Source organism: Clinocottus analis, unplaced genomic scaffold (assembly GCF_023055335.1).
Source record: "Clinocottus analis isolate CAN_PGR_092001 unplaced genomic scaffold, fCliAna1.0.p SCAF_9, whole genome shotgun sequence".
NCBI lineage: Eukaryota > Metazoa > Chordata > Actinopteri > Perciformes > Cottidae > Clinocottus > Clinocottus analis.
In genome coordinates this window covers 19,519,528-19,547,519 of record NW_027176251.1, presented here as the reverse complement: position 1 = coordinate 19,547,519, position 27,992 = coordinate 19,519,528, and the positions used below count along the sequence as shown (strand labels likewise).

General features: G+C 45.3%; 1 protein-coding gene across 1 annotated transcript; it reads left to right on the top strand.

The window, feature by feature from the left end:
- Positions 1-623: 623 nt before the first annotated feature.
- Positions 624-26,718, top strand: znrf2b (zinc and ring finger 2b). The gene is made up of 5 exons (XM_068570761.1): positions 624-1,558; positions 17,451-17,546; positions 22,278-22,383; positions 22,585-22,657; positions 22,757-26,718. Exons 1-4 carry the CDS (start codon positions 1,150-1,152, stop codon positions 22,640-22,642), a joined length of 669 nt encoding a protein of 222 aa, XP_068426862.1. The 5' UTR covers positions 624-1,149; the 3' UTR covers positions 22,643-22,657; positions 22,757-26,718.
- Positions 26,719-27,992: the final 1,274 nt, after the last annotated feature.

Genomic DNA, 27,992 nt, shown 5'->3' with positions numbered 1-27,992 from the left:
AACATAACATAGATAAAAGATAATAATGAAATACATATAGGAACATAGGAATACCGCCTAGGGGAGAGTGGGAGGGGGTAATTGCATTGTCTGCAGCTCCCGCCACTGTTTGATGTAATCACCAGTAGATGTGTGATAAAGGCGTGGCTCAGATAATGTGTGTTACTATGATTGTTGATCCTGCAGAAAGCCAGAGGGCCCAATATCTGAATTAAAGAGACATGCATCCAGTGCCTTTCAAGTCCACTTCCAGCACCTCGCCACAACCCTTGCTGTGCCTTACTTTTCTAGTATTTAAAATACGTTTCCATTGTGAGCATATTGGCTTGCTCACATTGCCTTTGCAGCCTACCAGATCCTGTAAAGTCCAGATGTAAACTTTTGGTTTGTTCTGTGAAGGGAACTATTCTACTCACTGAATAAGATATTTCCCAGCAGTACCACAAAGTACAGCCGCCAAAATGGAGAGAACCTAACGAAGACCACTTCTCTAAATCAGAAAAGTTGACCTCTTTTACCTAGCCAGGTGGACCTTGGGGATTGTGAATTACATGAAACACCGCAACGGCTTTATTTTGAAACTCCTCAGCGGAAATGCTTGTGAGTTCCGTTTGCCAGCTTGACAACGAGCCTGCACGGAGTCTCCTTGCTGCCGCTGATAAAACGGTTTTGTGCGCGGCTTTCTCCTCCATCACTTCCTTCCTTTGAGCAATGCGTTGTCCGGCGGGGAGGTGTGAGGAGCCCGTGTCTTCACGCTGTCGCGCTGCTCGGGAGCCATGGCGGAGCGGACACTGAGGAGGAACCAGCGGTCGGAGCTCAGCGGGTCCACAGCGGCAGCTCCAACGAGGAAGGGTCCCACTTTACCTGCGGCGCCGCCACACAATGGTGACGGCTTCTAAAGTTTTACACACCTCTCGAGCTTCTGTCACAGCTGGCCGGTTCAACTTTTCACCCGCTGGCGTCTCCTAAATGTCGACGGGGTCGTAGCGACGCCGAGTTAAGTTCTGCTTTTGTCCCCCTCCCTCCCGTTAGCGGCGTTACGTGTGTCCGGTAAAGCCGTCTGCCTCGGGCGTCAATCTGGCGCACTGTCCCGCAGTGGCTCACAGAGAGCCTCTTTAATATTTCAAAGCCGAGTCACTGGAGGTCAACATGGGGGCAAAGCAGAGCAGCCCGGCCGCTAATCCAGCTGCCAACGGGCGGACCAGAGCCTACTCGGGCTCGGACCTGCCCTCCAGCACGTCCAGCAGCAACGGCAGTAGCGTGAGCAGGACTACCGCCGTGGGTGTGCGGTACCACGCGTACAGCGCGTCCGGAGCCTCCCCCAGCACCAGCCAGCACCACGGAGCCAGGGCCAGGTCTGTGGGGGGCTCCGGGGGCTCCGGGACCAGACCCCAGTCCGGCATTAACATTCCGAACAGCAGCGGAGCCTACAGCTCGCAGGAGTCCGGCGGCAGCAGCCCGGAGGAGGCGGACCGGGAGCGCTCCGGCGGAGGGCACGAGGGACCCCGACTGCTCATCGGGTCGCTACCAGCACACCTCTCGCCTCATCTGTTCGGAGGTAAGAGGGCACGGGACTGTTGGGAGGGAGCCGATGTCACCGGGGACGTGGTTTAGATGTTTTCACGTAGTCAAATCAATGCGCGGACTACATTCTATTGACATGACCAGAAGAGTGGTTGGTCACGTGACAGCGCAGGAAAACAAACAAACGCATGTACCATGTGTGGACATCACATGAAAGAAACGTAACAAGCCAGAGGTCATGACCCCCGGGGAAAGCTTTTTAACAGACACCAAAACTAAAACGTAGATGATTTATATGATGTTTTAACTTATTTGGATGTGTGTCTTTGTTTTGTGAGTAGTAGGTAAGTAATAGTTTTTTTTTTGGGAGTCTAATTTACTTCCCAAAAGTTTGAATAACATTCTGAAGTCTTAAATCATTAATGGGCCTAAAACGATGGAATCAGCCAATCAAATATCCACTGTGTGTTAGTTTTATGAAATGGTGAAATCCCCCCAGGTTACTAAAACTGTGGGACAAATTGATTTCCAATCAAAGTGTGACTCCCCTCACTAGACCAGGTACCAGGAGTCCATCCTTCATTGGAAATAGTCTACCTCAGCACTCGGTGTCATATAGAAAGGCAGTTCATCCACTTCCACAAAGACTACATCAAGGTAATAGCTTCTATTACAACACAATGTATTGACTACGTTGGGGATTTGCACTCTTTATTAAAACATTCAACATGAACACATCACTTTGGGTGAACTTGTGTTTCTCCAAATATGACAAATATGCACATATTTAAAAAGGAGACTTTGCCTACATCAAATACATCCAACCATTATAAAAGTACTAGTTATTAAGCAGGAATATATCTGTATTGGATCGTCTTGTATAATTGGATTCCACAAACGAGACTTTAAAGGTAATGTTACAAAGGTGGCAGCGTAGACAGTGAATAAGGAGCATATCAGAAACAGCTTTATTGGCCGTGTGTGTTTACACATACATGGAATTTGACTCTGGTTTCACGTAGCTCTCATCGTACATACATATTGTATACGTCTCCTGGGTGAATGTGCTTGAGCTCAGACAGCTTCTTCTGCTTCTGCTTGTATCGGATCACATGTGTTGCTTTTTCAAAGTAAGATGATGACAGATTGTTTGAGTATTCATCGTCTCTCAATGGAATCAGATATCGAGATATCGTGATACCCAATTACATTGATTATAACAAGCGTACTCGCTCACACTTCTCCGAGAAATCCGGACAATTTTACACCGACGTTCTTCATTAAATGAGAAAATACACTTTTAATTTAAGTATTCAATTCACAGAAGATTTAACAAAACCATGTGATTATTTAATGCAGTTTACTGATTAGTTGAATCATCCAAAAAAACAAACAGCTACATTGCTCCTGAGACGAGATAAACTGACATATATCGTGAACTCTGTCTGGAAGGTGCAACGGTCAACTTTAGAAAATACAACCGAGCCTCCTTCTACATTGAGTAAGTGTCTTTAACCACGTTGCCGTTACATCAGGTCGGTCTACGCAACAGTTTCAGAACGGGCTGTCTGAAATCAGTCAGTGCAGCAGAGCCAACAGTAAAGGTAAAGGTTTGGAGAATAATTGACACTCCTTCAATCAGCAGCCATTGAACGCAGCAACATGGATTTATGTCAAGATGCAACAAAAACAAATGTGCTGCTGTCAATCCCATTTATTTCTATGACAGGTTTATGCAGGTGACAGCTCTAATGTCACCTCGTACACCGGATCTATACTCAAAAAGTAGCGAGGTGCTCGGTAGGAAGCAAAGCTGTGCTGATGCATCTTCTGCAGACTGATGGAGACGCCGGCCAGTGACAGAGTGGCTCCTGCTGGGTTTAATGGCGCTCATGTGTGAGGAGGATGAGTCACCATGCGCGTTGAGCCAAACATTGTGATGATAAACAGCGTGAGGCTCCCTGTGAACGTCGTCTCGCTGAGTTCATTGATCATTGCTGTGTACGGACGCTTCGAGTAGATGTTTCTCCTTTGGCTGCCTGTCTCATAGTTTTTCGTTGAACTCAAGTGGTGTTTGTGGGTTTGCCCACAGGGAAAAAGCAAAAACTCTGAATATAACAATAGATTGATTTAGCGTTGTCTGGAAAGTGGATGAGAGCAGGTGGCTCCAGCCGGCAGGAGTGAGACCACGATGCAGGCACGTTGCACAGCTTCAGCAGAACAAAGACAGACGAAACTCATCTGGACCATTTATCAGATACTTATTAAATCAAAGGTTATTTATGACACTAATCTCTCTAGCCTTTACTGAGTCACCAACCCTGACTCCACTCACCCTGAATTCTGACTCCACTCACCCTGAACTCTGACGCCACTCACCCTGAACTCTGACTCCACTCACCCTGAACTCTGACTCCACTAACCCTGAACTCTGACTCCACTAACCCTGAACTCTGACTCCACTCACCCTGAACTCTGACTCCACTAACCCTGAACTCTGACTCCACTAACCCTGAACTCTGACTCCACCAACCCTGAACTCTGACTCCACCAACCCTGAACTCTGACTCCACTCACCCTGAACTCTGACTCCACCAACCCTGAACTCTGACTCCACCAACCCTGAACTCTGACTCCACCAACCCTGAACTCTGACTCCACCAACCCTGAACTCTGACGCCACTAACCCTGAACTCTGACTCCACTCACCCTGAACTCTGACTCCACTCACCCTGAACTCTGACTCCACTCACCCTGAACTCTGACTCCACTCACCCTGAACTCTGACTCCACTCACCCTGAACTCAGACGCCACTCACCCTGAACTCTGACTCCACTAACCCTGAACTCTGACTCCACCAACCCTGAACTCTGACTCCACCAACCCTGAACTCTGACTCCACTCACCCTGAAATGAAAAACTCTGAGTTGTCGGTTCCAGAACAGCTGATCTAAAGTTGGTTCACTCTGAATTGAACTCTTCTGTGGTTGAAAGAAACAAGCCATTGTCAATAGAGCTCCGATGCCATGATTCACCATGGCAACAAGTAAATAAAAGGCAGAGACTCTATTTTAATCTCGTGAAGTAGAGATATTAATGCATGTAAAATATGGATTGTGCACATTTTCAGAGCCATAGTTAGAAAGGGAAAAAGTGTCAACGAGTGAAAACAGAGTTTCATTCAGTATTGTTTAATCATTTATTGTTTACCAGACTTACATTTTAAACGTATTTGCTCATCTTCAATCTGACGGGGACAAAACACAAGAGTCGGCAACTGTTGATGAACACATTGAATTAAAGAATATAGCTCGAGAGACGTGGAAGAAGGACACTCAAAGTCAAAGGACATGATTTGAAAGCTCACAATCTGATCCAGTGATTAAATGTTTGATGATTTAAAGGTACAAATATGGTGTCTAAATGTTCAACATCCATTTGGATCCTAACTCCACCGCCTTCAGTGACTTTATTTTATCTAAATCAACACATGAAGTCAATTTGAACAGTGCAACTGGAATGCTGTTCAAACAAGTTTACAATAAGCTTCTTTCTAAATAAAAAATTAAAAAACGCTCTAATATTATCCAATATTATAGGAATTTTGTTCGGTAAAGGCAGACATCAACGGTGTGCAGAGTCTGGAGCTTAAAACCTGGAGTTTCCCTCATCTCAGGGACAGTTTGCTGTCCATCCACTTTCTGAAACTGTTTGTGCCGTTTGCACCGTTGGCTTCTCGCCGCCGGCTCAGCCATCCCCATGTTGAGAGCCATGTGGAAGCAATCCCTTCATCATAGATTTATTCTGAACGCAACCTTTGAACCTGTGACCTGGAAAGAAATGCAGCAGCGAAAAAGTGAAACCAAATCTATTTTTGGAGAAATACAACCCCCGACGTCACGCCGCGGTGGCCAATCACGTGACCGGCGATCCGGAGCTGTACAACCCGGCCGTGAGACAACTATTGAGGCCCATCACTGTGCAGTAGCTTTGGGGGTGAACGGACCATCAACAGGTCACATCCCTCTACCGCAGCACAGAATGCAGATTAAGACAGGGATTGTCCCAGATTGTGTAGATATCAACTCACTCGGGTGATATGTGATGTGTTCATCATCCCACAGTCCCTTTTAGTCATGTTATTTATTTAAGCTTCATATCGGCGTGCATGCAACGGAGTGTATGAACTAAAAGAAGCGCATGCATGCACAGTACACACATCCATCAGGTTGGGTACACAGGTTGTTAATGTGAGCATGGCCTAATAATTAACTCCAGTCTTTGGTTTGATTCCTCAGGGATGAATCAATAGTGAGCACAGAGCCGTACACACGCGTGTGTCTGCAGCTTGTGTTAGCAGGTGGTGTGGTGTATCTGTTAATGGTGTTAATGGTGTTGGATCCGAATTGAACAGCCTCTAAATCTGAAAGAAATACAGTAGAGCAGCTTCTTAATGTTCAAGACGACTAACAAATAACTGCGTTGTCAGTTTGCTCAGTGGAGTGTGCTGAACGCTGATGATGCACAGACGCCTGAGAAATCCAGATTAAGGTTCACCTGCACCGATCAATGCTACACAACAACCTGATGAACAACCAAGCGAGGCCTGTAGAGTTGTGTGTGTGTGTGTGTGTGTGTGTGTGTGTGTGTGTGTGTGTGTGTGTGTGTGTGTGTGTGTGTGAGTGAGTGTGTGAGAAGGAAGGAAGGAGATGGAGTGTGTGGCGTAGCAGTAGTCCAGTTGATTTAAGGCGTGTGTTCACCGTTCTCTCTCTTAACTCTCGTGGCGTGTGTCACGCTTTAAGATTGAGCTACGTCTGTGTTGAACCTGCCCAGCGTTTGAGCTGTCGGTCTCTAACATGCAGCCACACAAAGAGCACAGAGGGGAGCAGAATGTCATTTGTGTGTCTCACGTCGCGGTGAACAAACCCCTCAGCTGTGACATAATCACAGCCTGTCTTGAGCTACTGCTTTTATAAAACGGGTCATCAAGTATGACGCTGTGAAGGCTATAGACACATTCTAATTAAAAAAAAAAGGCTTTATTATTACTATTAAAGTTCAAAATGAAATCGTCCCTCCTGGGATGCTCGCCTACACATAAGGCGGTTGCTATGGAACGTACACAACCAGCATATTAATCTCTTCATCACAGGCTAGCGATATATTAACTTCATTGTCTGTGTATTTATTCAGCTGATGGGAACCATGGAGTGTTTGTGGTTTGTTTACATGGTGTAACTCAACGCTTGCCGTCAGGACTCGGTGTCGCTCTGTTGTAGAATTATTCCCCATTCAGCTTCAGCTCACCACTAACTGGAGTCTAAATGAATGAAAGTGACGTCGGAGCACAAGAGGCAGACGGCGGCAGCACTCCAAGGGGCCAAAACAACGGATGAATTCAACGTGTGCACTTTAAAGTGAAACGTTATCTGCTGCACTTTGAGGGCTCTTGGAAACCGTTTTGTTTTAGTTGTGGTGGAACGTAACTACGTACATGTAGGCTACGCAAGTACTGTACCTAAGTACTTCTAGTATTATGTATTAGTAGATGAACTGGTCAAAATCTGCTTCACCTTTTCCGCAACAATAAACACATTAGTGCATCATTGTATAGTCTAACATATTATGAAATAGGCCATTTTGCATAATACTTTTAATTAAAAGAACAAAAGTAGCGACATAAAAATGTACTTGAAAGTACTAAAAGTAAGAGTCTTTGTACACTGCGGTGTTACTGTGGCACCTTCGTCCTCCATTGCTGTGCTCTAGTAAAACAATTTAATCACAAACACGTCACTTGTATAGATATGAATGTTGATGATACGGCAATAAATTCACACCCATAAAGCACGGGGTCTGTGTTTCAAAGCGGGTCTGGCATGGCTCGCTGACACTGCTCCAGACCCACCGGGAAGACCAGACAGCCCACCGCCGTAAATACTGTCGCCACATTATGAAACTGTGGCGGGACAAGTTAGAATATCGGGCCCGCCACAGTCTAAGAGGTCATTCATGGAAACACTGGCCTCTCTCTCACTGCCTGTGTTTGAAACGCCTTACAGATGTTTTGTATTTCAAAACATCAACATTAATCCGGCTGGATTTTTGCTGGTACTAAGGAAAACTGAGTGTTAATTTCGATATACTTTAATGTTGGACAGAGAGACAGCAGCATTTGCAGAGAACATTGAAACAGGCCCACGTCTCGTGTGTCATACACCCCCATCCTCAATACTAGCTACCTCACACTGACAATGAAGCCTATAAATTCATCAGTCTGTTGTGTGGGTCTGAACATTTTGGCTCTACAGTTTAGTAAGGAACTGGCAGCGAGACGATTGAAGAGATTGCTCGCTCTGAAGTAGAGCTTTGCCTTCCATATAACAGCAGCAACCATGTACACAGAAAATATCCCTGGGAGTAAACGCAGTGCCCTTGGGCGGCCACACAAGGGTCTGGGTTGAACTCTGGATGCCTTTTAAATCTAATCATACAATTTACGAACCTTTGGAGAAAAGCAGCTTTAGAGCACTGTGTTCCTGTTGTTAAAACAGAACACATTTAAAGGTGTACTGGGAGATGATGTCATTGTCCAAAGTCCGTCACCATTATGTGTGGGCCGGTTGTAGAATATCTGTCCCAGTTAAGGTGTCGTCAGCACGTGCTTCATATGGATGGAGCCTCCTATCAGAGTGTAGGTGTTTTACCAAACGGATACAGATCTAAATGTGGCAAACTCACAGTCTGCTGCTCTCTGACTGAGAAACAGCATTTAAGCACTTTTTTCAGGGGCCTTTTACGAGTGCAGTCTAAGATTTTTCCATCTGCAGCTCATCTTGTGTCCTTTTTTATTCCTTCAAAAAGTAATTATAGCTGGGTCAGAGGTTTGCTATAGAGGCTCTCAAACCTCTTCTGTACATGTCTCTCAACAACAAAAGCAACACTTTTTGCAACAAAAATATGTATTCCCCACAGTACCTCCTATACAATTGTTGGACTACCAGGAAGCCCACGGAGGAAGCACAATGTGACAGTCACACCTCTGCACTGTTGCTCCCCTGCTGCGATTTTCATTTATCTGGAAGTGTCGCGGCTGGCAGGGCTCTGTATTCGTCCACTTTCCAATCAAAACACGGCGTCATCGATCTGCTGTTTTACTGAGCACATTTATACTCCTGTGGCGATAGATTATACCCTTTTTGAATTTTAAGACCCGATGCTTTGATTTTAATAACTTCAAAACAATAAAACAGCCACACGGTCAGTATACTGTAATAATCAGGACAGGCCCACGTGTGCTGGGCCTTTATGTTGCTGAGAGATTTCCAAGATTCCACCGACGGATGCTGCTGCACACCTGGAGGCATCGTCTGAACTGACCACTTTTTATTGGAATGTAACGACTCCTTGTTGGTAGCTGGCACTCATGAACTCTAGATAAGAAATGACCGGGGCGGGCCGTAGTTAGTTATTAACCCTGTACCAGCTCGCATAGCAGACATGGCCTTGAATGACACGGTCATATATTTAGAATGTTTCCATTTTGTGTACTAGTATATTTAGTGGCAATGACACAAAGTGAATAACATCGTGTAAGCCACGTAAAGCAGAGCTGCAGTATCTTTCTAGAAGTGAGTCCTTAAAGGGACGGTTTGCAGGTTTCTTATCTGTATGCTGCCTGATGGTAAATGTAGTCCTCTGAAGACGTACATTCCAGAGTGCATGCTGTATTGAAGGAGAAAGTGGATCTCTCCTGCTGCGCCTACATGTACCAGGATGCATTGCGCGTGCGCATGTGGCGTTAGACTCTCTCAGCTTTTGTTGATGAACAAATAAAAATGTCAATACACAAAGGCAATATAAAACATATTCTTAGAGCTAAGCAGAAAATACAACGTATTCCTTCTGACTTTGAGTTTCCTTCTTCCAGAAATAGGATGAAAACTAAATATAATAAAAAAAACAAAGTAAACAAAAAATCCCCAACAGTCGCTGCATTTCCTGCAGCTCAGGTCCATGAGACTGTTACAAAAAGAAAGAAGTGTTTCTAGGAGAACTCGAGCACGGGTTTGATGCTCAACTGCCTGCAAAGATCTAAAGCTGCTTGAGGGGTCGTGTTCCACAACATTGTGTTCTGTTCATTCGCAAGGACGCAGTGATCCGAAGCCTGCAAGCGCCCTTATCCTGAGACCATGAATGTTGTGTCTCACAGGAGAAACGTGCCGCCTGACACCGACGCTTTCAGTGTACCACGGAGCTGAGCCGGTCCAGGTTAGCTCAAGTCTATTTTGACCAGATAAGCCGGTGGCCACCTAACCCGCTCTCCTAATCTCTTTGTCTGAATGCAGCAGCAGATGTGTGCTGCTGTCTCCCTGCATGGCGTAGCAGCTGGGGCTCTCCTGCAGCTTTCTGAAGACCACTTTTGAAGCTTTGCTCCCTCCTTCGTTAGTAGTGTGAAAATACATCCTCACCTCTGCACACCCGGGTCGACCGCTGAGCAAAGTGGGCTAGATCGTCGGGTTCTGCTTAGTCTGAAGCATACTGACGCCTCAACTGGTCTGTAGGATGTGTTGCCCAATCATAGCGGAAGTGACAAAGGTATTTTTAGCTTTTTTCCCGGATGGTAGCACCTGACGGTGCGGTGAAAGGCCCAGCCCCATGTGAGGTTTCCAAAGCTGTGGGACCGGCTTCTTTTATTATAAACTCTGGCTTTCGCTCAGTTTCCCTGACAGGCCGGTGCTGTTGAAGCTGTTTGCAATTGGTCAGCGACACAATGTTGAACTCTACATGAAAGAGTACCTTGCCACTGATGCTGCTGTGACCAAGCTGTTGGTCATGGACCTCAGCAGCTGTGACCTCCATCTCTGTTTTTTAGGAAGTAGGATTCCTGCAGTTGGACCAACAAGGAGCAGGTTCTTACTGCAGTTTCATTCTAACATGCAGCGGCCACGTTTTCTAGGACTGTTTGTCCAGCGTAGCTACTTTCAGCATAATGTCAAGTTTACGGTAGCAAGGTGTTTCTCTAACTGAAGGGATTCTGGTGCAGGTCCTGCTCCTCCTCATCATGAGTGTCTGTTATCGGCATTAGACTCTCTCTGCCCCACCGAGAGCTGCAGGACGGGGTCCTACAACACACACACACAAGAGTCTGCATCTTTGCACTTCTGGTTTGCTCGTAATGAAGTCTTGGTCATGCAACCGTGGTGGAGTTCCTTTATAGCGCCGCGTTGGCTTCTTACTTCTGCTGATTGTGTTCACACTTCAAAATTCCTAACTATATAATTATGATAATAATTCACTGAATTCGTGAAGATGATCTTGATGAACATGATGTGGGAGCTTTGAGCCACGGCATGCACACAGTCACCTTCTGGGAAACGAGTTCATATCGATGATTAGAGGTTAGACCTCACAGAGAGAGAGACACCGTGGCAGCTCACACACAGAACGAGGGAAAGTGAAAGTGATCCAATTTCAAGTGTTCATTATGAGTACTTATTATACTAGCTCACGGTGAACGTACGCTAGTTTTAGTGTTAAAGCGGTGGCGTTGTAATTATGATACAATCAGCTGCTTCATTGTGTTCCTGATCCGACACCGTCAGCACTGCCTGAACACACACGCACACGCACACACACACACACACACACACGCACACACAGAGTGCAGTCTGGTAGTGTGTTTACCAGACCAACCGGGCTAGATCCAATGTGTCCCAGTGGGTTCAGTGTCTGTTGTGGAAACACTCACACAGCCATGCCCCGGCCACATGCACAGCATGAAGAGCCAGTCAGCGGCCACTTAAAGCCTTTGCTTTGTTTGCCAGCCGTCTGTTTCTCTTTTCTCTTTCTTTTCTTTTTAAACAACCCCCCCACCGCTTCATTGCTGTTTTTCTTAAGTGTTGTCCATCTGCCGAGTCTCAGACGGCAGATGATTAACAGCACACACCACCTGGTGGATTCTTCACTCTCACTTCTACTCTTCTACGTGGAGACGGTTTTCATTCGATTAGGTCAATGTCCACTGTTTCAATATTCCACATGTGCCTCACTTTCTTTCCTGTTGCGTGCATTGTTGTACACCAAATGACTCACAGAGACTGATGGGACTTTTCCACTCTCATGTCTGTGTGTCAGATCAGATAAGATGTGCAAAGATGTGTTTCCATGGGAACTTTATCAGTTCCAAGCCGCTGCATCACACAATACACTTTACCAGCAACGTTTTTTGACCTGCACATGCCGTGATAGTGAGCTGTCAAGATGGACACCAAGATGCATATGAACAGATCTGATCTACGGGTACATTGTGAAGGCTCACTCACTCACTCAGTTCTCCAGCGCAGGTTTTTAAGAGGCGGGCAGAAATCCTGTCTGGTCCTCCTAATCAAGTCCTCTGTGAGAGAGTCTGAAACACTGCAGTGATGGGACAGATGGGACCTCTGCTTGGTTCCATATTGGTACATTTTTTTAGAGGTTACAGTGATAAACTGATGTTAGTAATGTACTTTTGTCCTCTTCTGGCCTCATTCAACAACTGATTAAGTTCCTTTTGTACCGTTTTTAGCTCCACTCAGTCCTTTTTTCTATCTGCTGCCTTTTTCCTATGAATGCATTCCTTTAGTTATGAATGGTTTATTGTTTGGGGACACAATGACGTCCTTTTTAGTAAGTACATTGTCCACACTTAAATGAATATAGCCTGTTACTGTCTCTGTAGCAGCGTCGATATCTGCGTCATTAAACACATCCCAATTGGTGCACAGGAAGCTGCCTTTAAATTTTTATATGTCACATTCTGACCACACAGTCACTGCTTTAACACGTGGAGGGGTGAATGAGAGAAGGGGGAGGGGCATAAACAGCACAAACAACCACAGGTAATGTCTGGCATATGAAATATGAGATAGAAACAGTGGCAGACAGACGGATTGCGTATTTGTTGCCATGTAAACTCTGATAATAGGCTATCGGACACAAACAAACAAAGTGGTATTATGAGAGTGTTGATGCAGTGTTGATACTGCGTTCATGCGGGCTGGAGAGAAAGACAGCAAAACCTTTTGTTACCCCGACTTGGAAGTGTTTTTGATGCTCAATTTTGCTTCGGTTGACCCACCGCTGACCTTGTAATCACGTAGCGATCCACAATTAGCTACTTTTGAGAGCGTAGCTATTTTTACATTAGATGAATTGATCATTTTAGTGTTCATTTTATTCAGATGTAACTGCCACGGTGTCATGTACATTCTTTCCCACGCCTTTTTAATTCAAATATCTCTGGGTCCTGTAAACCGACGAACGGCGTTTTGATTAATCCCCCTCTAGCCCCTCAATTCTGATATCATTCCACTCGTACCCTCCCCGTGTCCCTTGTAGGCCAGGGGCCAGTACTATGGATTATACATGCATCAACAGGACAATCTTTGAAGCATTATTGCATCATTGCTCTGCATTTGCTCCACGTACTAAGTTTGCCCTTGTGGATAGAATCACCATAATACCAGCAGCTCTCTCTGCACCGCCACATTTCAGTGAACGTCCCACCTGCTTGCACCTCTGCTCCCACGTGAGCACCAAAATAGCACAGAAGGGCAAATTTTCAAGGAATGAAAAAGACAAAATATGCCGCTTGTGCTAGGACCCCACATATTCACTACCTACAGCTGGCGTAACCCAACGCTGGTGATCCACGGTTTTTATTTCAACCAAACAAACTGAGTCAGCTTTGGCAAAAATGAGAATGGAACAACCTGAACGTATCACCCAAACGGATAAGAGGAAAGCCTTCATTTTCTGGTTAAGAGAATGAAATCTAATTTTAATTCATTCATAAATACACACACTTCAGTTACATTCTTATTCTTAATCAGCAGTTAAACAGCACCATGAATCACAGTGGAAACACTTTCTCCATATAGACATGACTAATCAATAGTTATTTTCCTGTTAATTTGATTAACTTGAATAAACAATACATTTGTTCACATCAGGTGGGCTGATCTTTAAGGTGGGCCAGCTGTCTGCTGTTTTATTTCCTTTAACTGTAGTCGTTCAAAATAGTTATTGTTAGTTAAATGCTGGGTTATTAATATCCCAATGTTCTCGTTTTAGGAAAAAAAACAATGGAAAAATGTCAGCAAGAGCCTCAAGATATTTAATTTTTTACAGTCAGTGATGAAAATATACCTAGTTTTCAAAGTCGCAACGTTTTTTTAGCAAATACTCGTATCAGTACTGTTTTAGCAAGTACCCAGACGTGAGTACTTGTATTTCATCTGAGAAACAGTGGTATTGCTGCATCCCTAGTCTGCAAAGATAGCAGAGAGCAGACTGCAGAAAGAGAGAGAGGAGGTGATGGATGTCACCCTACAACAATCCCAGGCAATTCTCAACTTAACAAGTTGCCTGCCTTTGTGAAACGCTGTGGGATGCAGCCAGCCGTGTCCACGGTCAGCGCACTGATCGATAAAATGACCATTCATAAATCCCATTCAATATCACAGAGTCCAGGATGTGCTGATCCAGGCCGAGTAGAGGGGCAGCAGATAATAAACCGGGTGCTTTCGGGAAGCTCTCCAAACAGCAGATCAGTGGAGGCGCGGTGATACGGTGCTAATGCAGTCAGAACTGTGCAGAATGCTGCTTAACGGTGTGATAAGAGTTTGAGCTGCGGCGGTTGGCTCGCTTCCAACTCATTCAGGAGAACTTCAGCTCCAATGGGTCACATTGGTCTTTGTCAGCACACTGACCACGAGGCAGGAGAACAGAATGGATTTTACTATTATTAAATTACTTTGACGTGCTCTTGGCTTTCTCTGCGTCCAGATTTGTGTTATCTGTTCTCTTTTAAGAGTTATGGAAATGAACACTCAGTGTGAGGACCGGGTTTGCCCAAACTAGGGGGAAAAATGCATCAAAAACAAGACCTCAGAGAGTAAAGAGCTGCCGTGTGGTGTTGTGAATGGGACTCTCACTGAACCTCCATCTTCAACAGCCCAGCCGGGCCTTGAACACAACCCTTCCTTGCACCAGATAGAGATTCCCAGGCCAGCTGTGTGACGTAGTCCCTCCAGTGCGTCCTTGGTGGACCATCTGATTGGCTCCTGGTTCAGATGATGGCACACATAGACAACCGGCTGACTCTGTGGTGCTCGTGGCACAGCTCAAGAGATAACAATGATTGCCATGACATTTGCTCTTCAACTTCCCGAGAGGATTAATCCCCACGATTTTTGATAATCCGTTGAGGTTTTCCTCCCGCTCTACCTTGACGTTGACACTTTAGTTTTTCATCAAATAGTTTGAGAGCTGTTGAATGGATTAGCTGGTACATTTGGGACGGACAGTCATGTCCACCCTCAGGATGAATTACAAGCTCTAATCCCCTGACCTTTCAATAAGCACTATCATCAGGTCAAAAGCTGCTCTCTGTCCAACAGCTGTACCATGGCTTTAATGCTAATTTATGTTAGCTTGTTAACACATTACATTAGATTTAAACCTCACTCCTGCTCAGGGTCTGCTGATGGTCGGTATACTGAAACAACCTACCGGGTATGGCCGACTGTGGCTCAGTGGTGAGCAGGGTCGTCCTTCAATCAGAGGATCGGCAGTTCGATCCCCGGCATTCCCATGTCAATGTGTCCTTGAGCAAAACACTTAACTCTAAATGTCTCCTGTAGCTGCGTGTATGGTGTATGAAGGTTTAATAATCCTGATGTGACACCGCTCATCAGTTTGTGAATGGGTGAGTGATGTCATGATATGTTATTTGCTCTATTGATGGAGTACGTATTGATGGCCATATGTTGCATGCCAACTCACCCAACCTAAACATTGCGAACATGAGTTTATGTCTCAATCTCTAGTTTTAAGTCTTCTTCAATACAGCATGATGTTCATTTAGTACATTATGGTCATTTAGAGTCAAACAGACCATGACGCAGGGGATGCTTTAGGACGGGCTAACTGTGATTGACAGGTCTCTACCACGGTGTTGCATGTGTTTTTGAACTTGAACTCTTTTAACTTTTGCAGCCAACTGAAGTATCTAAAGTGAAAGCATCAAAGCAGTTATTCTGAGCTGTTCTTATGTTAGGCCTGTGAGGTACTTCCTCTTTGGTTCTTCCTCTTCTTACAAAACCAAAAACTGTGGTCAGCGATGGACTGTTCTCTCCAAGCAAGTGGAAGGATCTTTTGGTCCATCAACATGTTTTGTCCCCATGCTGCTATCAGAGCAGGAAGTGAAGAGGAAGTGGGTTTTTTTCTTGTTTGTGAGCTTTTTGCTTTTGTTTGCGTGACGAGAAAGAAAAAAAACAATTTTCCATTGGCTCATCTTCCAAACATTTTACCTTTCTCCAGTGTTGGTTTGGACAATTGCAACTTTTCTTGCAGCTGTTTCTGATCCCGCTAAATTGTTGTCTTTCAGTTTGTGTTCACAAGAATGCAGATGTGAATCCCACCACAGCAGCACGCTCTAAAAATAAGAGCAGTTAACCAATTATTCCATCTGATGTTTGGGATTTTAGACATGTACTTCAAGAGGACAGAGGTTTAATGCTACCGGTCCGACCTCATACAGACATGAGCACAAAGCAACAGCCACCTTCACCCTCTGGAAGAACCTCCAGTTCACTGGATGAGTCATCACGGCCGCGCACGAGTCGTCCAGAAATGAAATTCACCCTCACCGCTCCTTCAAATGCATACACACCTCGATGACACCCTTCTAACTGTCAGCAGATGGCGGGCAGATCATGAGCGCTGGCGTCCCGTGTGAGGGCGTGCATGTTGCGATTCACTTAAATAGGTCAGACGGAGGGAGATCGCCTGCTTCTGGCCTCACTAAGCCATTCATCCCATCAGTGTCGCCGCTTGTGAATGGATTGGAGGAAGCGCCACAGATGCTCACGTCCGTCACCTGTCGGTGGTATGTGGCGCTCTGCACAGCTGTACGGTGGCAGTCGATGGTTGACAGTTGCTATGGAGGTGATCTTTGACAAAGGGCACGCTAATGTCAGTGGAAACCCGCCGGATTTGCCATTGTTGTGTGTGTGTGTGGGGGGGGGGGGGGGGTATTATGACAACGTGCTTTTGATGGAAAGTGAAAGAAAAAGATAATTCCAGGCAGCGCTGTGCCTGGAAACATTGAGAGGGGGTGTGTGTGTAATGTTTGGATCATCTGTTACGTTATCTGTGACCTTTCATAGAAATGCATCTGCTTCTCACTGATTGGTGCTTCGCTGTGAACACTAATGTTCTTCCTGCTCTCTGGTAACGGGTACAAAACACCTGTGAACAGGGGAGGCTCATCTGGCTGCTTGTGAAATCAAAGGGGTTGGTGAAAACTGTGCCCACATTAAAACGCTTAAAGCTCCACTGTGGTGTTCTTACTTTACCAGTGGATCAAATTGTTCATGTGATGTGGAGTAAGGGACTTACCATGGAGAATGATCACATGAGCTCTATGTGGAGTTGAAGCATCTTTCAGCTTTCTGGTTTGGTTTTTCAGCAGCAAACTTCACACTCATCAACCTACTGGTCATATAGTATAAGTCAGAACACAAAAGAGGTCTCGAGTTTTTCATAGGACACTGCAAACTGAATACGAGGACAACTGTTGCTTTGCATTTTGTCTTATTTGTAATAAAGAACAGTTAGATCTCTGCACGGCTGGTGTAATATGTATTATGTCATCTATTATATATTATACTACTGATAATAGTGATCCCTTCCAATACCGTGATCTCCACACTAACACTTGTGTCTTCGAAGGCGACACTTTTTTGGGTCATAGCCAAGTTTCCTATTTGTTTGCAACATACAAGTACATAATAAGTCCATACCAGCAGTTGTTTGCATCAGTCGCTACTAGCCGCTCATTCTTCTGACATCGTGTGCGTGCTTCTCGTCTTCCTTCCAGGCTTCAAGTGCCCCGTGTGCTCCAAGTACGTGTCCTCGGATGAGATGGATCTCCACCTGGTCTTGTGTTTAACCAAACCCAGAGTCACGTATAACGGTAGGAATCCGCTCCGGTTGAACTTCATGTATATCATTATTAATAAAGGGACGAAAGCAGAACAATCTGAGTTATTTTAACTATCAGAATCAAACTCAAACGAGCTTTGAATGTTAAAATTGAGAGAAACATTAGAAATAACATTTTCTTTTTAATAGAATGACCTACAAGTTAAATTCACGTGTTGAATAAAACTAACTAACTTGTAAGGTAATATATTCTAATAAATGTCACAAAAAGAAGGAATGCAGGATGTGTATTTCTGACTCCTCATTATCCTCGAGATGATCATCGAGCTCTCTGGTTATGTAACTACATCCTCTGCTTCTCTGGGAAATCTGTCCTCTTTCTGTCATGTTTCCCAAACTGGAGAGTGACACAGTGGCAGCTTCTTTTTTTATTGATCAGTGATCTGTTATGATCTGTCACACAAGGGTTAACGTGACTGAGTGGAGTTTGAGAGCAGCTCTACATCAGGACTGTTTTTACTCTGGTGTCAATTATTACTGCTATTTATTTGTATCTTGTATCCAGTATTACAGTCAGTGATGTCTAGGATAATAATAATAATGATGATGCTGATAATAACCACATCATTATTTACATAGTCATCAAACTTATCTCCCATTTCTTTCTATTATGCTATATTAGTTTTTCTCTCGTCCTCAGACATTGCAGCACTCACCTCTGGTCTGAGCAGGAATATATGACACAGACACACACACACACACACACACACACACACACACACACACACACACACACACACACACACTCACAAACACAACAACAAAGTCTGTTCCGTACTCTAATAATTACTGTTTCATATGTCTTATGTGTAGCGGTGCATCCCATCACTTATGACACATCTAAGCCAGATGTTGTGTGTGTGTGTGTGTGTGTGTGTGTATATATATATATATATATAAATATAGTTTTACAGCATAATGTAAACATGTTTCAAAGAGATTCTTAAATATGCTTCATGAAGTATTGCGAGTCTGTTGTGAGTGGGATAGGAAGGTTCACTGCGACCTCGTTGGTGCTCTCTGGTGACTGGTAGCTGCTTTCAGACTCCTCTCTTGGCTGGCACGATGGCAGACTTCTACATTTCAGCACACACATGTTCACTGTTTTAGCGTTTCAAATAGTTCTGGTTGCCGTGTGCCGACAGCTGTGGGAGATGCGAGGAGCCAATCAGAGCTTTGTAGGTTACCGCTTCCTGCGGCAGAGCTAAGAGAAATAGCGACAGAGTAGTTTTACAGTTGTAAGTAGACTAAGAAAAACAAACTATACTGACACATCTTTCTATCTCTTTGATTGATGGGACAGATGTTACGTTATTGCTCCAAACAAGCACTCCTTCAACAGCCTCGCTGTCAACTCAAAATGAAGTTGCCAGGACGGATAAGTGGCCACTGCTACTGATTAAAGTGTTCAGACTGAATAATGAACGGAAACAAAAATGGCAATTTTGTCTGATGAGCAGATTAATCTTTGACATCCTTGCACTGAAAATATCTTCTCAGCGTAATAAATTACAGACTTCAGAAATCAGCGCTGTGCAAGAAGCAATTAAAGGCACAGTGGAGCCAGTATACTAGGGACAAGGAGTAAGGACAAGAACAATGGAACGTTTGGTGGACACATTCCTGAGCAAATTATTTGTGATTTGGCCTGGAGGACATCCAGACCAAAATACTCCGGTGCTGTTCTTAGTGCACATCGGTCATTCTCACGGCCGTGTCACACCTCCAAGGTGAAAGCAGCCGAGCCGCATCACCAGGACGGGGCCGCCGTCCATGGAGGTCCTCTACAGCCAGCGGTGTAGGAAGAGAGCCGACCAGGTTTTTAGAGACCACACCCACCATCTGGTCCCACAACCTTCTACAGATCCAAACCTTGACTAGAGAAAGAGGAATAAACCATTTAGACCCTCACGGGGGTGCAGACCTCCCTTGTGCTTTCCAATGTGTCTTTACATACATTGGAGGGCACATACACAGGTCTCCTGAGGGATTGGAGTCCTTCAAACAAGCCTTTTAAAATCAGGGGCATGTGGTGTAAATACCAGGGTTAACGAACAACACGAGTCATGTGAACTTGTTCAGCAGTGTGTGTGTGTGTGTGTGTGTGTGCGTGCGTGCGTGCGTGTGTGCGTGCGTGCGTGCGTGTGTGTGTGTGTGCGGGTGTGTGTGTGTGTGTGTGTCCACGTCACGGCCTCTTAGCCCAGAGATCACAGCTGCTCTGTGGTGTTTGTGGCCATTCTAATACGATAATCAGCCGTTCAGGCCGTCCTGTTGTCTGCGCACACACACACACACACATACACACACACACAGCTACATTAACTCACATGACCCTAAAGGACTGTAATCGGCATGTTTATGTTCCTCTCAGTCGTTTGCTTTTAGCCATGCAAGGACTGCCCACTATGACACACACACCCACACACACACTCTCGCTTCAGCTTGTGCAATATGTCAACAGTCTAGCCTTTTTCATGCTATTGACATTGTTTGTTGATTATGAACACAGGCAGTCAGAAGGGCACTGCCGGAAACCTGCAGCGCAGAACCAGGAAGTGATCCGGCTGAAAACTCCCCACAGCTCACGTCGATGCGGCTAAGTGCTTTGGCCTTGTCGCACTGTTTATTTACACACAGACCTGTGGCCCCTAAATATAACCCCAGCTGGTTCATCACACAGACACACACAGCAGCTGTCATGTGACATAACATTACAGCGCCCCTCACCTCCCCCGTCTGCATGCGTTTTCATAGCGCCGCATTCTGCAGCATGACATTTTTCACGACCCCGTTTCAGATTTACAACCTGCTGTGAAACAGACTGATGACGCTGTTCTTTCTAGTAAACACCACAGACAGGAAACTACAGCTCCAACCCGCCGCAGTGAAAGCTGCTCTTGACTGATCCTCGATCCTTCCTGCCGGGGTCATTACAGAGGTCAAAGGTCAAAGAGATTTTTTTTTTTTGGACTGAAGTCTAGCTGTTCATCTGAGTCGCCTGGTTGTTTTTCTTTTTTTACATTTGCCGGCTGAATACAGAGATGCATGACACTCTGTGTGATGACGGTCGAGAGTGAAGACACTCGGTGAGCAACTTATGGCACAAACCGTGTCCGCCACATCACCGCCTCAACGACACCACTGTGGGGATGAATACTCATCATATTTAGAGTCGAGAGTGAGTAGGAAGGGTTCCCGGTCAGTCAAGACGCGATTAGCCTAGATTAGCATAAAGACTGGAAACAGACGGCACTCCTCAAAGACACATCGACCATCACCTCGCCTCATGCTCAGCTAACTCCTGGACATCAAACAGATCACAAGATGAAAGTTGCTGACTGGGCAGAGCAGGTTGATCACATGTGTTTTACAGTTTTTCTCTCTCTCTTGCTTCGCCAGCTGACCTGCTGACTCACTGCAAACTTCATATTAATGACACGGCTCCTCTAGACTCCAACTTTATTGGACTCAGCCAAGTGTTCCTTTTGTGTATAATATTTATACTGTAAACTATAAAAAGGAATTTTCTGCCAGAGTCAGTGCATGTGAACCCACAAACGTGTGTGTGTGTGTGTGCGTGTGTGTGTGCGTGTGCTTGTGCGTGTGCGTGTGCGTGTGTGTGTGTGGAGAGCAATAAAAGCAGACATTCATAACAAAGCGAGTATCTGCAGCACACATCAGTGTTCTTCTTCTTCTCTGCGTGTGAATGAACTGCCGGGTCGTTAAAGACGTCCCGTCAGCTGAGCTGATGCCATGTGCTACAGACCATAATAACTAGCTTTTCTGGGCCTATGTGGGTTAATCCACTGTTACATAAAGCCGGTTCTAATGACTGTGTTTTGCTGCAGGTGATGGGTTTAATGGTGCACACGCAGACTTTCACTCCAGACCCAGAACAATGCAATGCATAGCAGGAAAAGATGAGAACTGCTGAGTGTTTACACACACACAGACACACACACACACACACAGACACACACACACACACACACACACACACACACACACACACACACACACACACACACACACACACACACACACAGACTGATTGTAGTAACACAAAGTCAACTCATTAATTCTGCCTACAGGGATATTTTGGAAATAATAATTACAACTTGAGCATACATAAAAGATATGAATGATTTACAATTACAACTGTGTGTGTGTGTGTGTGTGTGTGTCCGTGTGTGTGTGTGTGTGTGTGTGTGTGTGTGTGTGCGTGTGCATGTGTGTGCGTATACACACTCTGCAGTTCTCATCTTTTCCTGCTATGCATAGCATTGTTCTGGACTTTTTATAATTTTGAAGTCAATGAAACTAAATGGCCCAAATATTTCCTAAAATGTTGGTTCAGAAATAAAAGGTTGTGATTAAAAAATGAAACCAAGAATGACAATATCTGTGACTTTTAGGCGTTCGGTAGACAACTCGCATGAATAATAATAAATAGAAGCATAAACGAAATAAGTGTTGAAGTTGAATTAAGACAAATGAAGGCCACATCTACGTTTGTGTGTACAACATGTTGCATATATACATATATGGATCAGTCGTGTTAATACACATACAAACATCTGTAAACTGATACTCTGATCTCATGTGCTTTCGGTTTTGCTCATAGCAGGAGTGTGTTGTTATGAAGGGCCCAACAGTCTTGACTGATGCCTGTGCTGTGGTGTGGTGTGGTGTGGTCTTACAGAGGACGTCCTGACCAAGGATGCAGGAGAATGTGCAATCTGCCTGGAGGAGCTGGTGCAGGGAGACACCATCGCTCGCCTGCCCTGCCTCTGCATCTACCATAAAGGGTAAGAGGGAGCAAGTGAAGAGGGGCAACACAAAGTTATGCTCTGGCTTTGACTGAGCCTAAAGGTGGATCTGGTGACATCTAGTGGTGAAGGCCGGTCATTACTAGATGTCACCAGAACCAACGTGTTGGGCTTTTTCACCACCTGTCATGTGTTTCTCTCTGCTGCTCCTCATCTCTTCTTCTTTGCTCTCTTTCTCAGCTGCATCGACGAGTGGTTTGAAGTGAACAGGTCGTGTCCAGAGCATCCGTCAGATTAAAGCTGCTTTGCACTGGTGAAGTGGCCTTTTTTTTTTATCCCAATAGTAAATAAAGCACTTTTCTCCATCTGTCTATTGGGTTTTTAATATTCACTCTTGGTTGTTTGGTGACAGGTATTCCACAACGTGAGGGATCTACAAAAGGGAGTGTGGATCCAGGGAGACTTCTGGACACTGTGATCTGTTTAACTTCCCCCCTCCCCCACCACCCAATAATGTAGTGCCACTGTGTGCCAAATCTCATTTAAGCAATCTTCAGGGATACAGACGTTTGTTTAAGTTGCACATCCACGCTCAGTCTCCTTCTGGACCGACTGGCCTCTCCACCTCACGTCCTCGCTCAGAGCCACACAGGACACTGCGGCGAGCTCCGCCTCCTGAGCGGCCGCTGAACAACAGGAATCAGCTGATTGTACACCCGGACGCTGGAGGAGGAGGCGGTGGACGCGGCCCTCCTCCCTCAGCGTCAGGGTCTACCAGTGCCTTGGTGTTGGGATGCCCCCGCTACAACAGAGAGGGATGGGGTGCCAGGACAGAGGAGGACCGGACCGTCGGCGGAGACAGCCGGACCGGCCAGACGGACTCGCTGGAGCGTCTGGAAACAGAGCAGCAGGGACGACTGCTTTTAGCAGCTCGGACATTTTCAGAACTGAAGCTGCTGAAAACATTGGTGCCAATCAACTGTGAATATTGTCAAACACTCACACACACACACACTTTATCATCAGTGCTTTTTTTAATCATGGAGTAGAGGTCTTCAGGTACCAAAACCTGCCCCCAAACCTGAAAGACTTACCGACCTGAGCCAAAACTAGAGTCCTGCTGCCAACACGAAACACACACACACACTCACACACACTCACACTAACACACACACACACACACACAGAGCTCAGTGTCTCCTTCTAACGACAGCATTGTCTTGTTTGAACGAGATCCTTTCCATGTTCTACTGACACTTAGTGATGTGAGGAGGGTTCTGCTCATAAGAACTTTATTATCAGTCTGTTCTGAGGACAAAGTGTTCTCGTTTCTAAGAGATCCATTGATTTTGTGTTATAACAAGAAGGATTTCTGCTGAAACAGCTGTTCTTATGACAGGAAAGGGTTGTGACTAACATGAAAAACATCATTTTATAACATGAAGAGGATCTCGTGAGGAACGAGAAAGTGGCATTTTTGTTATTTTAACTTTTTATTTTGTCTAATTTGCTATGTCGGTTTAGCTGTAATGCTTCTCCATGGAAACATGAGATTTTTTTTTTTTTAATGAAGTGTGATTTAGTCTATAATCGAGGCTCTGTATTAATTATTAGATTTGGTCAGAGGAGAAAAGAAATGTGTTCTGAAGTTCACACAATTCCTTTCTCCTGACAGTGAGCGGTGCAGATCTAAACCCAACACACAGAGCCACACAGGGTTCAAATAGAGAAATGAAGCACTTTTAAACAATGAAATGAAACATAAATATAGCTTATGGAGTATATCTCAAATCAACATTTTTCAAAGATTTTTTTTTTTCAGTCTGAGCTGTTTTTCTATAAAAACTTCACGGTTCCCTCTGGAGTCTTTTTGTCCCCGTCTTATCGGTCTCGTGCACGTCCGTGAGGTCCGGTGACCGATGATGTCATCATTCTCCAGGTGGCAGCAGAGAGCTGCAGAGCACCAGCAGAGGCGGTGAACGTGAACCGTGCAGAGGAGAATGTATCCGTCCCGCGTGTTGAAGCTCAAACACACGGCGGTGAATGTCGACATAACTCAGCAGGGTTTGAAATAATCCCACGTTTCCCTGTGATCTGCTCTGCGTGTTGCGTTTCATGGACACACGTTTGATGAGATCGACCTATCGAGGGACTCGGGTCTGTGACGGCCACCGAGCCGGCACCCTGAGGAGGCGTCGGCCGGGGACGTCTGCATCGTATTCATGTGGATAAAGCCAACAGCAGCGTCCGGCCCTCTCTTTGACGTGTCACTGACAGGTGACAGCAGAGGGAGCTGGACCCGGGTGAGCGCGTTCACAGCGACATTCAGATTTCGGTCCCACAAGTGGCCTTTTCGTTCCACCGAAGCTCCTGTCGGTCGTGCCGGCTGGTGATCGGTCGCCTGAACGACAGCAGACTGGCGTCACCGTGCAGCTTCCTGGATGTGTGAGTGGATGGGTCCAGGACGTGAAGGAGGGGGTGGGGGGCGGACGATGATCCAGTCTGGTGGTCCGGGGGTTTTACGGGCTCAGGATTACCTGGAGACCTGGACCACGAAGGAGCTGGACCTTGATCCAGTGGAAACAAGCTCATCGACCAGCAGAGGACGGGAACCCCTCCGTGAAATCACAGCGTGGATCCTCAAAGCTCGGTTTCCTCCACAACCTCGACGCCATCGCACCGAGCCCGGTGCTCGACCCGTCACAAAGACTCTTTAATCTTTTAAACTGGAGATACAAATGAGCTGCTTTTAAAAGCGATCTGTGATGGTTTCATACAAAATGATTTTAAATGACATAAAGTGAACACTCCCCGATAGAGGCTTTTGGGTCCGGTTTGGAATTAGGCTTAAATGTTTTTCCACAAGACCAGTTTTAATTTCATCACACGAGGTACATACTGTGTGTTAGCAAGTTCTATATCCTTATTAATATATTACTGTTTAGACCACACTGTGAAGGGGAACACCAGCATGTGGTTGCTTTGCCTCTCAGGGCCTCCGTACACAAAATATAACAAAGTAAAAATACATCTTATGAAACTTCACAGGATTGAAAGACTAAATTACTGTGGTATCCCTTTCAAAGCACCTCCATTATTAGTGATGATACTTTTTAATACGGTTACATTTCATGTTTGTGTCGTGCTCTGCGTGGGGATCTGTTTCGGGTCCCTGAGGAAGAGGAGCCTGAGCTTTTGGAAGCCACACTCATGTGCAGAGGTGGTACACCTGAGGGATTCTGGGTAATAGAGTTGTCCCCTGCATCGTGTGGAGGAGGGAGTGTTCTTCTGTCTGTAGCAATAGGCTGAACACTCCATACTCCACCTCCACCGCTTTAATCTGACTGATTAATCAGAGATATGGTGATAATATTCTCTACCAGCAGCTTGTAACGGCACAGTTTAATGTGTTGTTTCCATGGCCGAGGAATGTCCCTGCATTGTCTGTGAACCTACTCGCTCTCTCTCTCTAGCGAAGCCCAAAACCAGAGAATTGCATCTCTAACCGGTGATGTCATCAAGCCGCTCCTCAGACGACGAGTGGCTGATCTTGCGCTGATTTCCTCGTGGAACGTCCCCGTGTGCTCAGCACATCTCAACTCTGTCGTCTCCCAACGTCTTCCCCCAACTCATCGTCTCTGGAGCGGCGCCTCACGATACCCGATGATGTCACGCGTTCTGCGTTTGAGCGTTCTAGTTTTGGGATTTAGAGAAGAGAAGCTAATGATCGTGTCTGTAGTCTTGTTGGACTGCTGCAGACCGCGGGGGACGACATGAGGGGATTTTTTTTAAAAATTCCTCTTTAACTGAAACCATAAGCAGAGGCGGAGAGCTTGAGGATCTCAACAGTGGCGCTGAAAGGACATCGGAGGAGTCCACTTCTTGGCGTCTCGTGCCGGTCTCAGCTGTGACCTTCCTAACCGGACAGAGGACAACTCAACCATCTCCATGACAGCAGGTCTCTACCCAGTGAGGAAGCTCTGGAAACACCACGTTTACCACGTTATGAGGTGTATTTTGAGTTGAGACCCTGTGATAAATGCTCTTCTCCCAGATGTTCTCATTGGTGACACATGTGGAACTTCCTTTGGAAGCAACCATCTGCACATGCCATGAGAAGTCCTCTTCATGCAGTGTATGGAGGAACAGTCTGAATTTGTGCACGAGGGGACACATTTAGGATCAGTCGCACTTTTCAGCATTTTCATAATTCATCTTTTGCCACTTCTGATCCCCAACAATCATCACCGAATGAAATGTATCCCAGAATGTGTGCTGTTCAATATGTAACGCACGTAATGGACATGAAATATGTTTAAATATTTATTTTCTGTAAAAGTACGTACAAAAAGCAATGAAGTCTTTGGTTACCAATCATTCTCTTGTATTTATTGCATTTTTTTACACCTTGATGCTTTTATGCTCTTATGTTCTAATCTGTTGGACTTATTTTTACAAATATAAATGAAAGTTGAAAGTTCAGTGAAGAAGTCTCCATTCTGAGAGGAAAGTGCTTCGTTCTCACCTTTTGATTTGTTCGGCTGAAACATGAATATGCCCAGGACTGAAGTTATGGCCGAGATAATATAATTCATAGATAGTTAGCTTCACTGTAGTCTAAGTACACACTATTGCAGCTCCAGTGCATCATCTCTACTGGACCACAGTCTCTCCCTTCCACTCAACATCACAGGATTGCACATGGGCATCATCATGGCATCCCATTATTAATATTATTATTATTACTATTATGATGGTCTGAACTATTGCCTGCAGTTAGGAGCAATAACATAATGCTCAACAGACTATAGAGCTTTCTTAAAGTATGATAATTACAACTTTTATAGCATTTTCTAAGTACACAAAGGCGCTTTACATTGTGGACACGAGAGAGAATAACGGAACGAAACAAAAATGTAAAGACAAAACAAACTAAAACAAAACAAAACAAACACAACATTTCTGGTAACAAAGAAGAGAACTGAGTGACTCACGGAGGAGGAGAGGTGCAGGGTTCAGCAGGTGAAGACGAGTCGGGAGAGGTGTGTTTTGGCCAGATTGTTGGGCTTTATAGGTGGTGAGTAATAAGTTATGCTTTATTATGAGCTATTAAAGTTGACAGGTTTATAAGTGCTTTCAAAATGAATGAAGGTTTCATGCACATCTAAAGAGGTTTCCTAAAGGGGGACAGAAGAGCAAAGCGACTAGGAGAGTCCAGCGCAACCTGAAGGTGAAACTCAGGGAGGGCAAGAACTCCTGCAGGAGGAAGCTGGAGGCCAAACTCCAGAAGAACAATACGAGGCTTCAAGGTTGGAGGGACACAGCCAGGGGGCTCCCTGGAGAGCGCCAACGAGCTGAACTGTTTCTTCAATAGGTTTAAGGGTCCTTTATACTTGGGTTTTACGCAGACCCGCAAGCATGCAAGACCCGCAAGGGCCCCTTGCATAGTCCCGTCAGCCGTCTTGTTGGCGAACCTCTTCAGAAAAAACATTCTTCAACGGGATCCATTGTTCTTGTTTCTGCTATGGCTTTAAAAAAATAGCGGTATTATGCTATGAAACCAGAAATGCGAGACCCAGAAAGGATGGCGTTAGCAGACCAATCACAGTCTTGCGGGCTGCGAACGGCTCGCGTAGCTTTGTCGGATA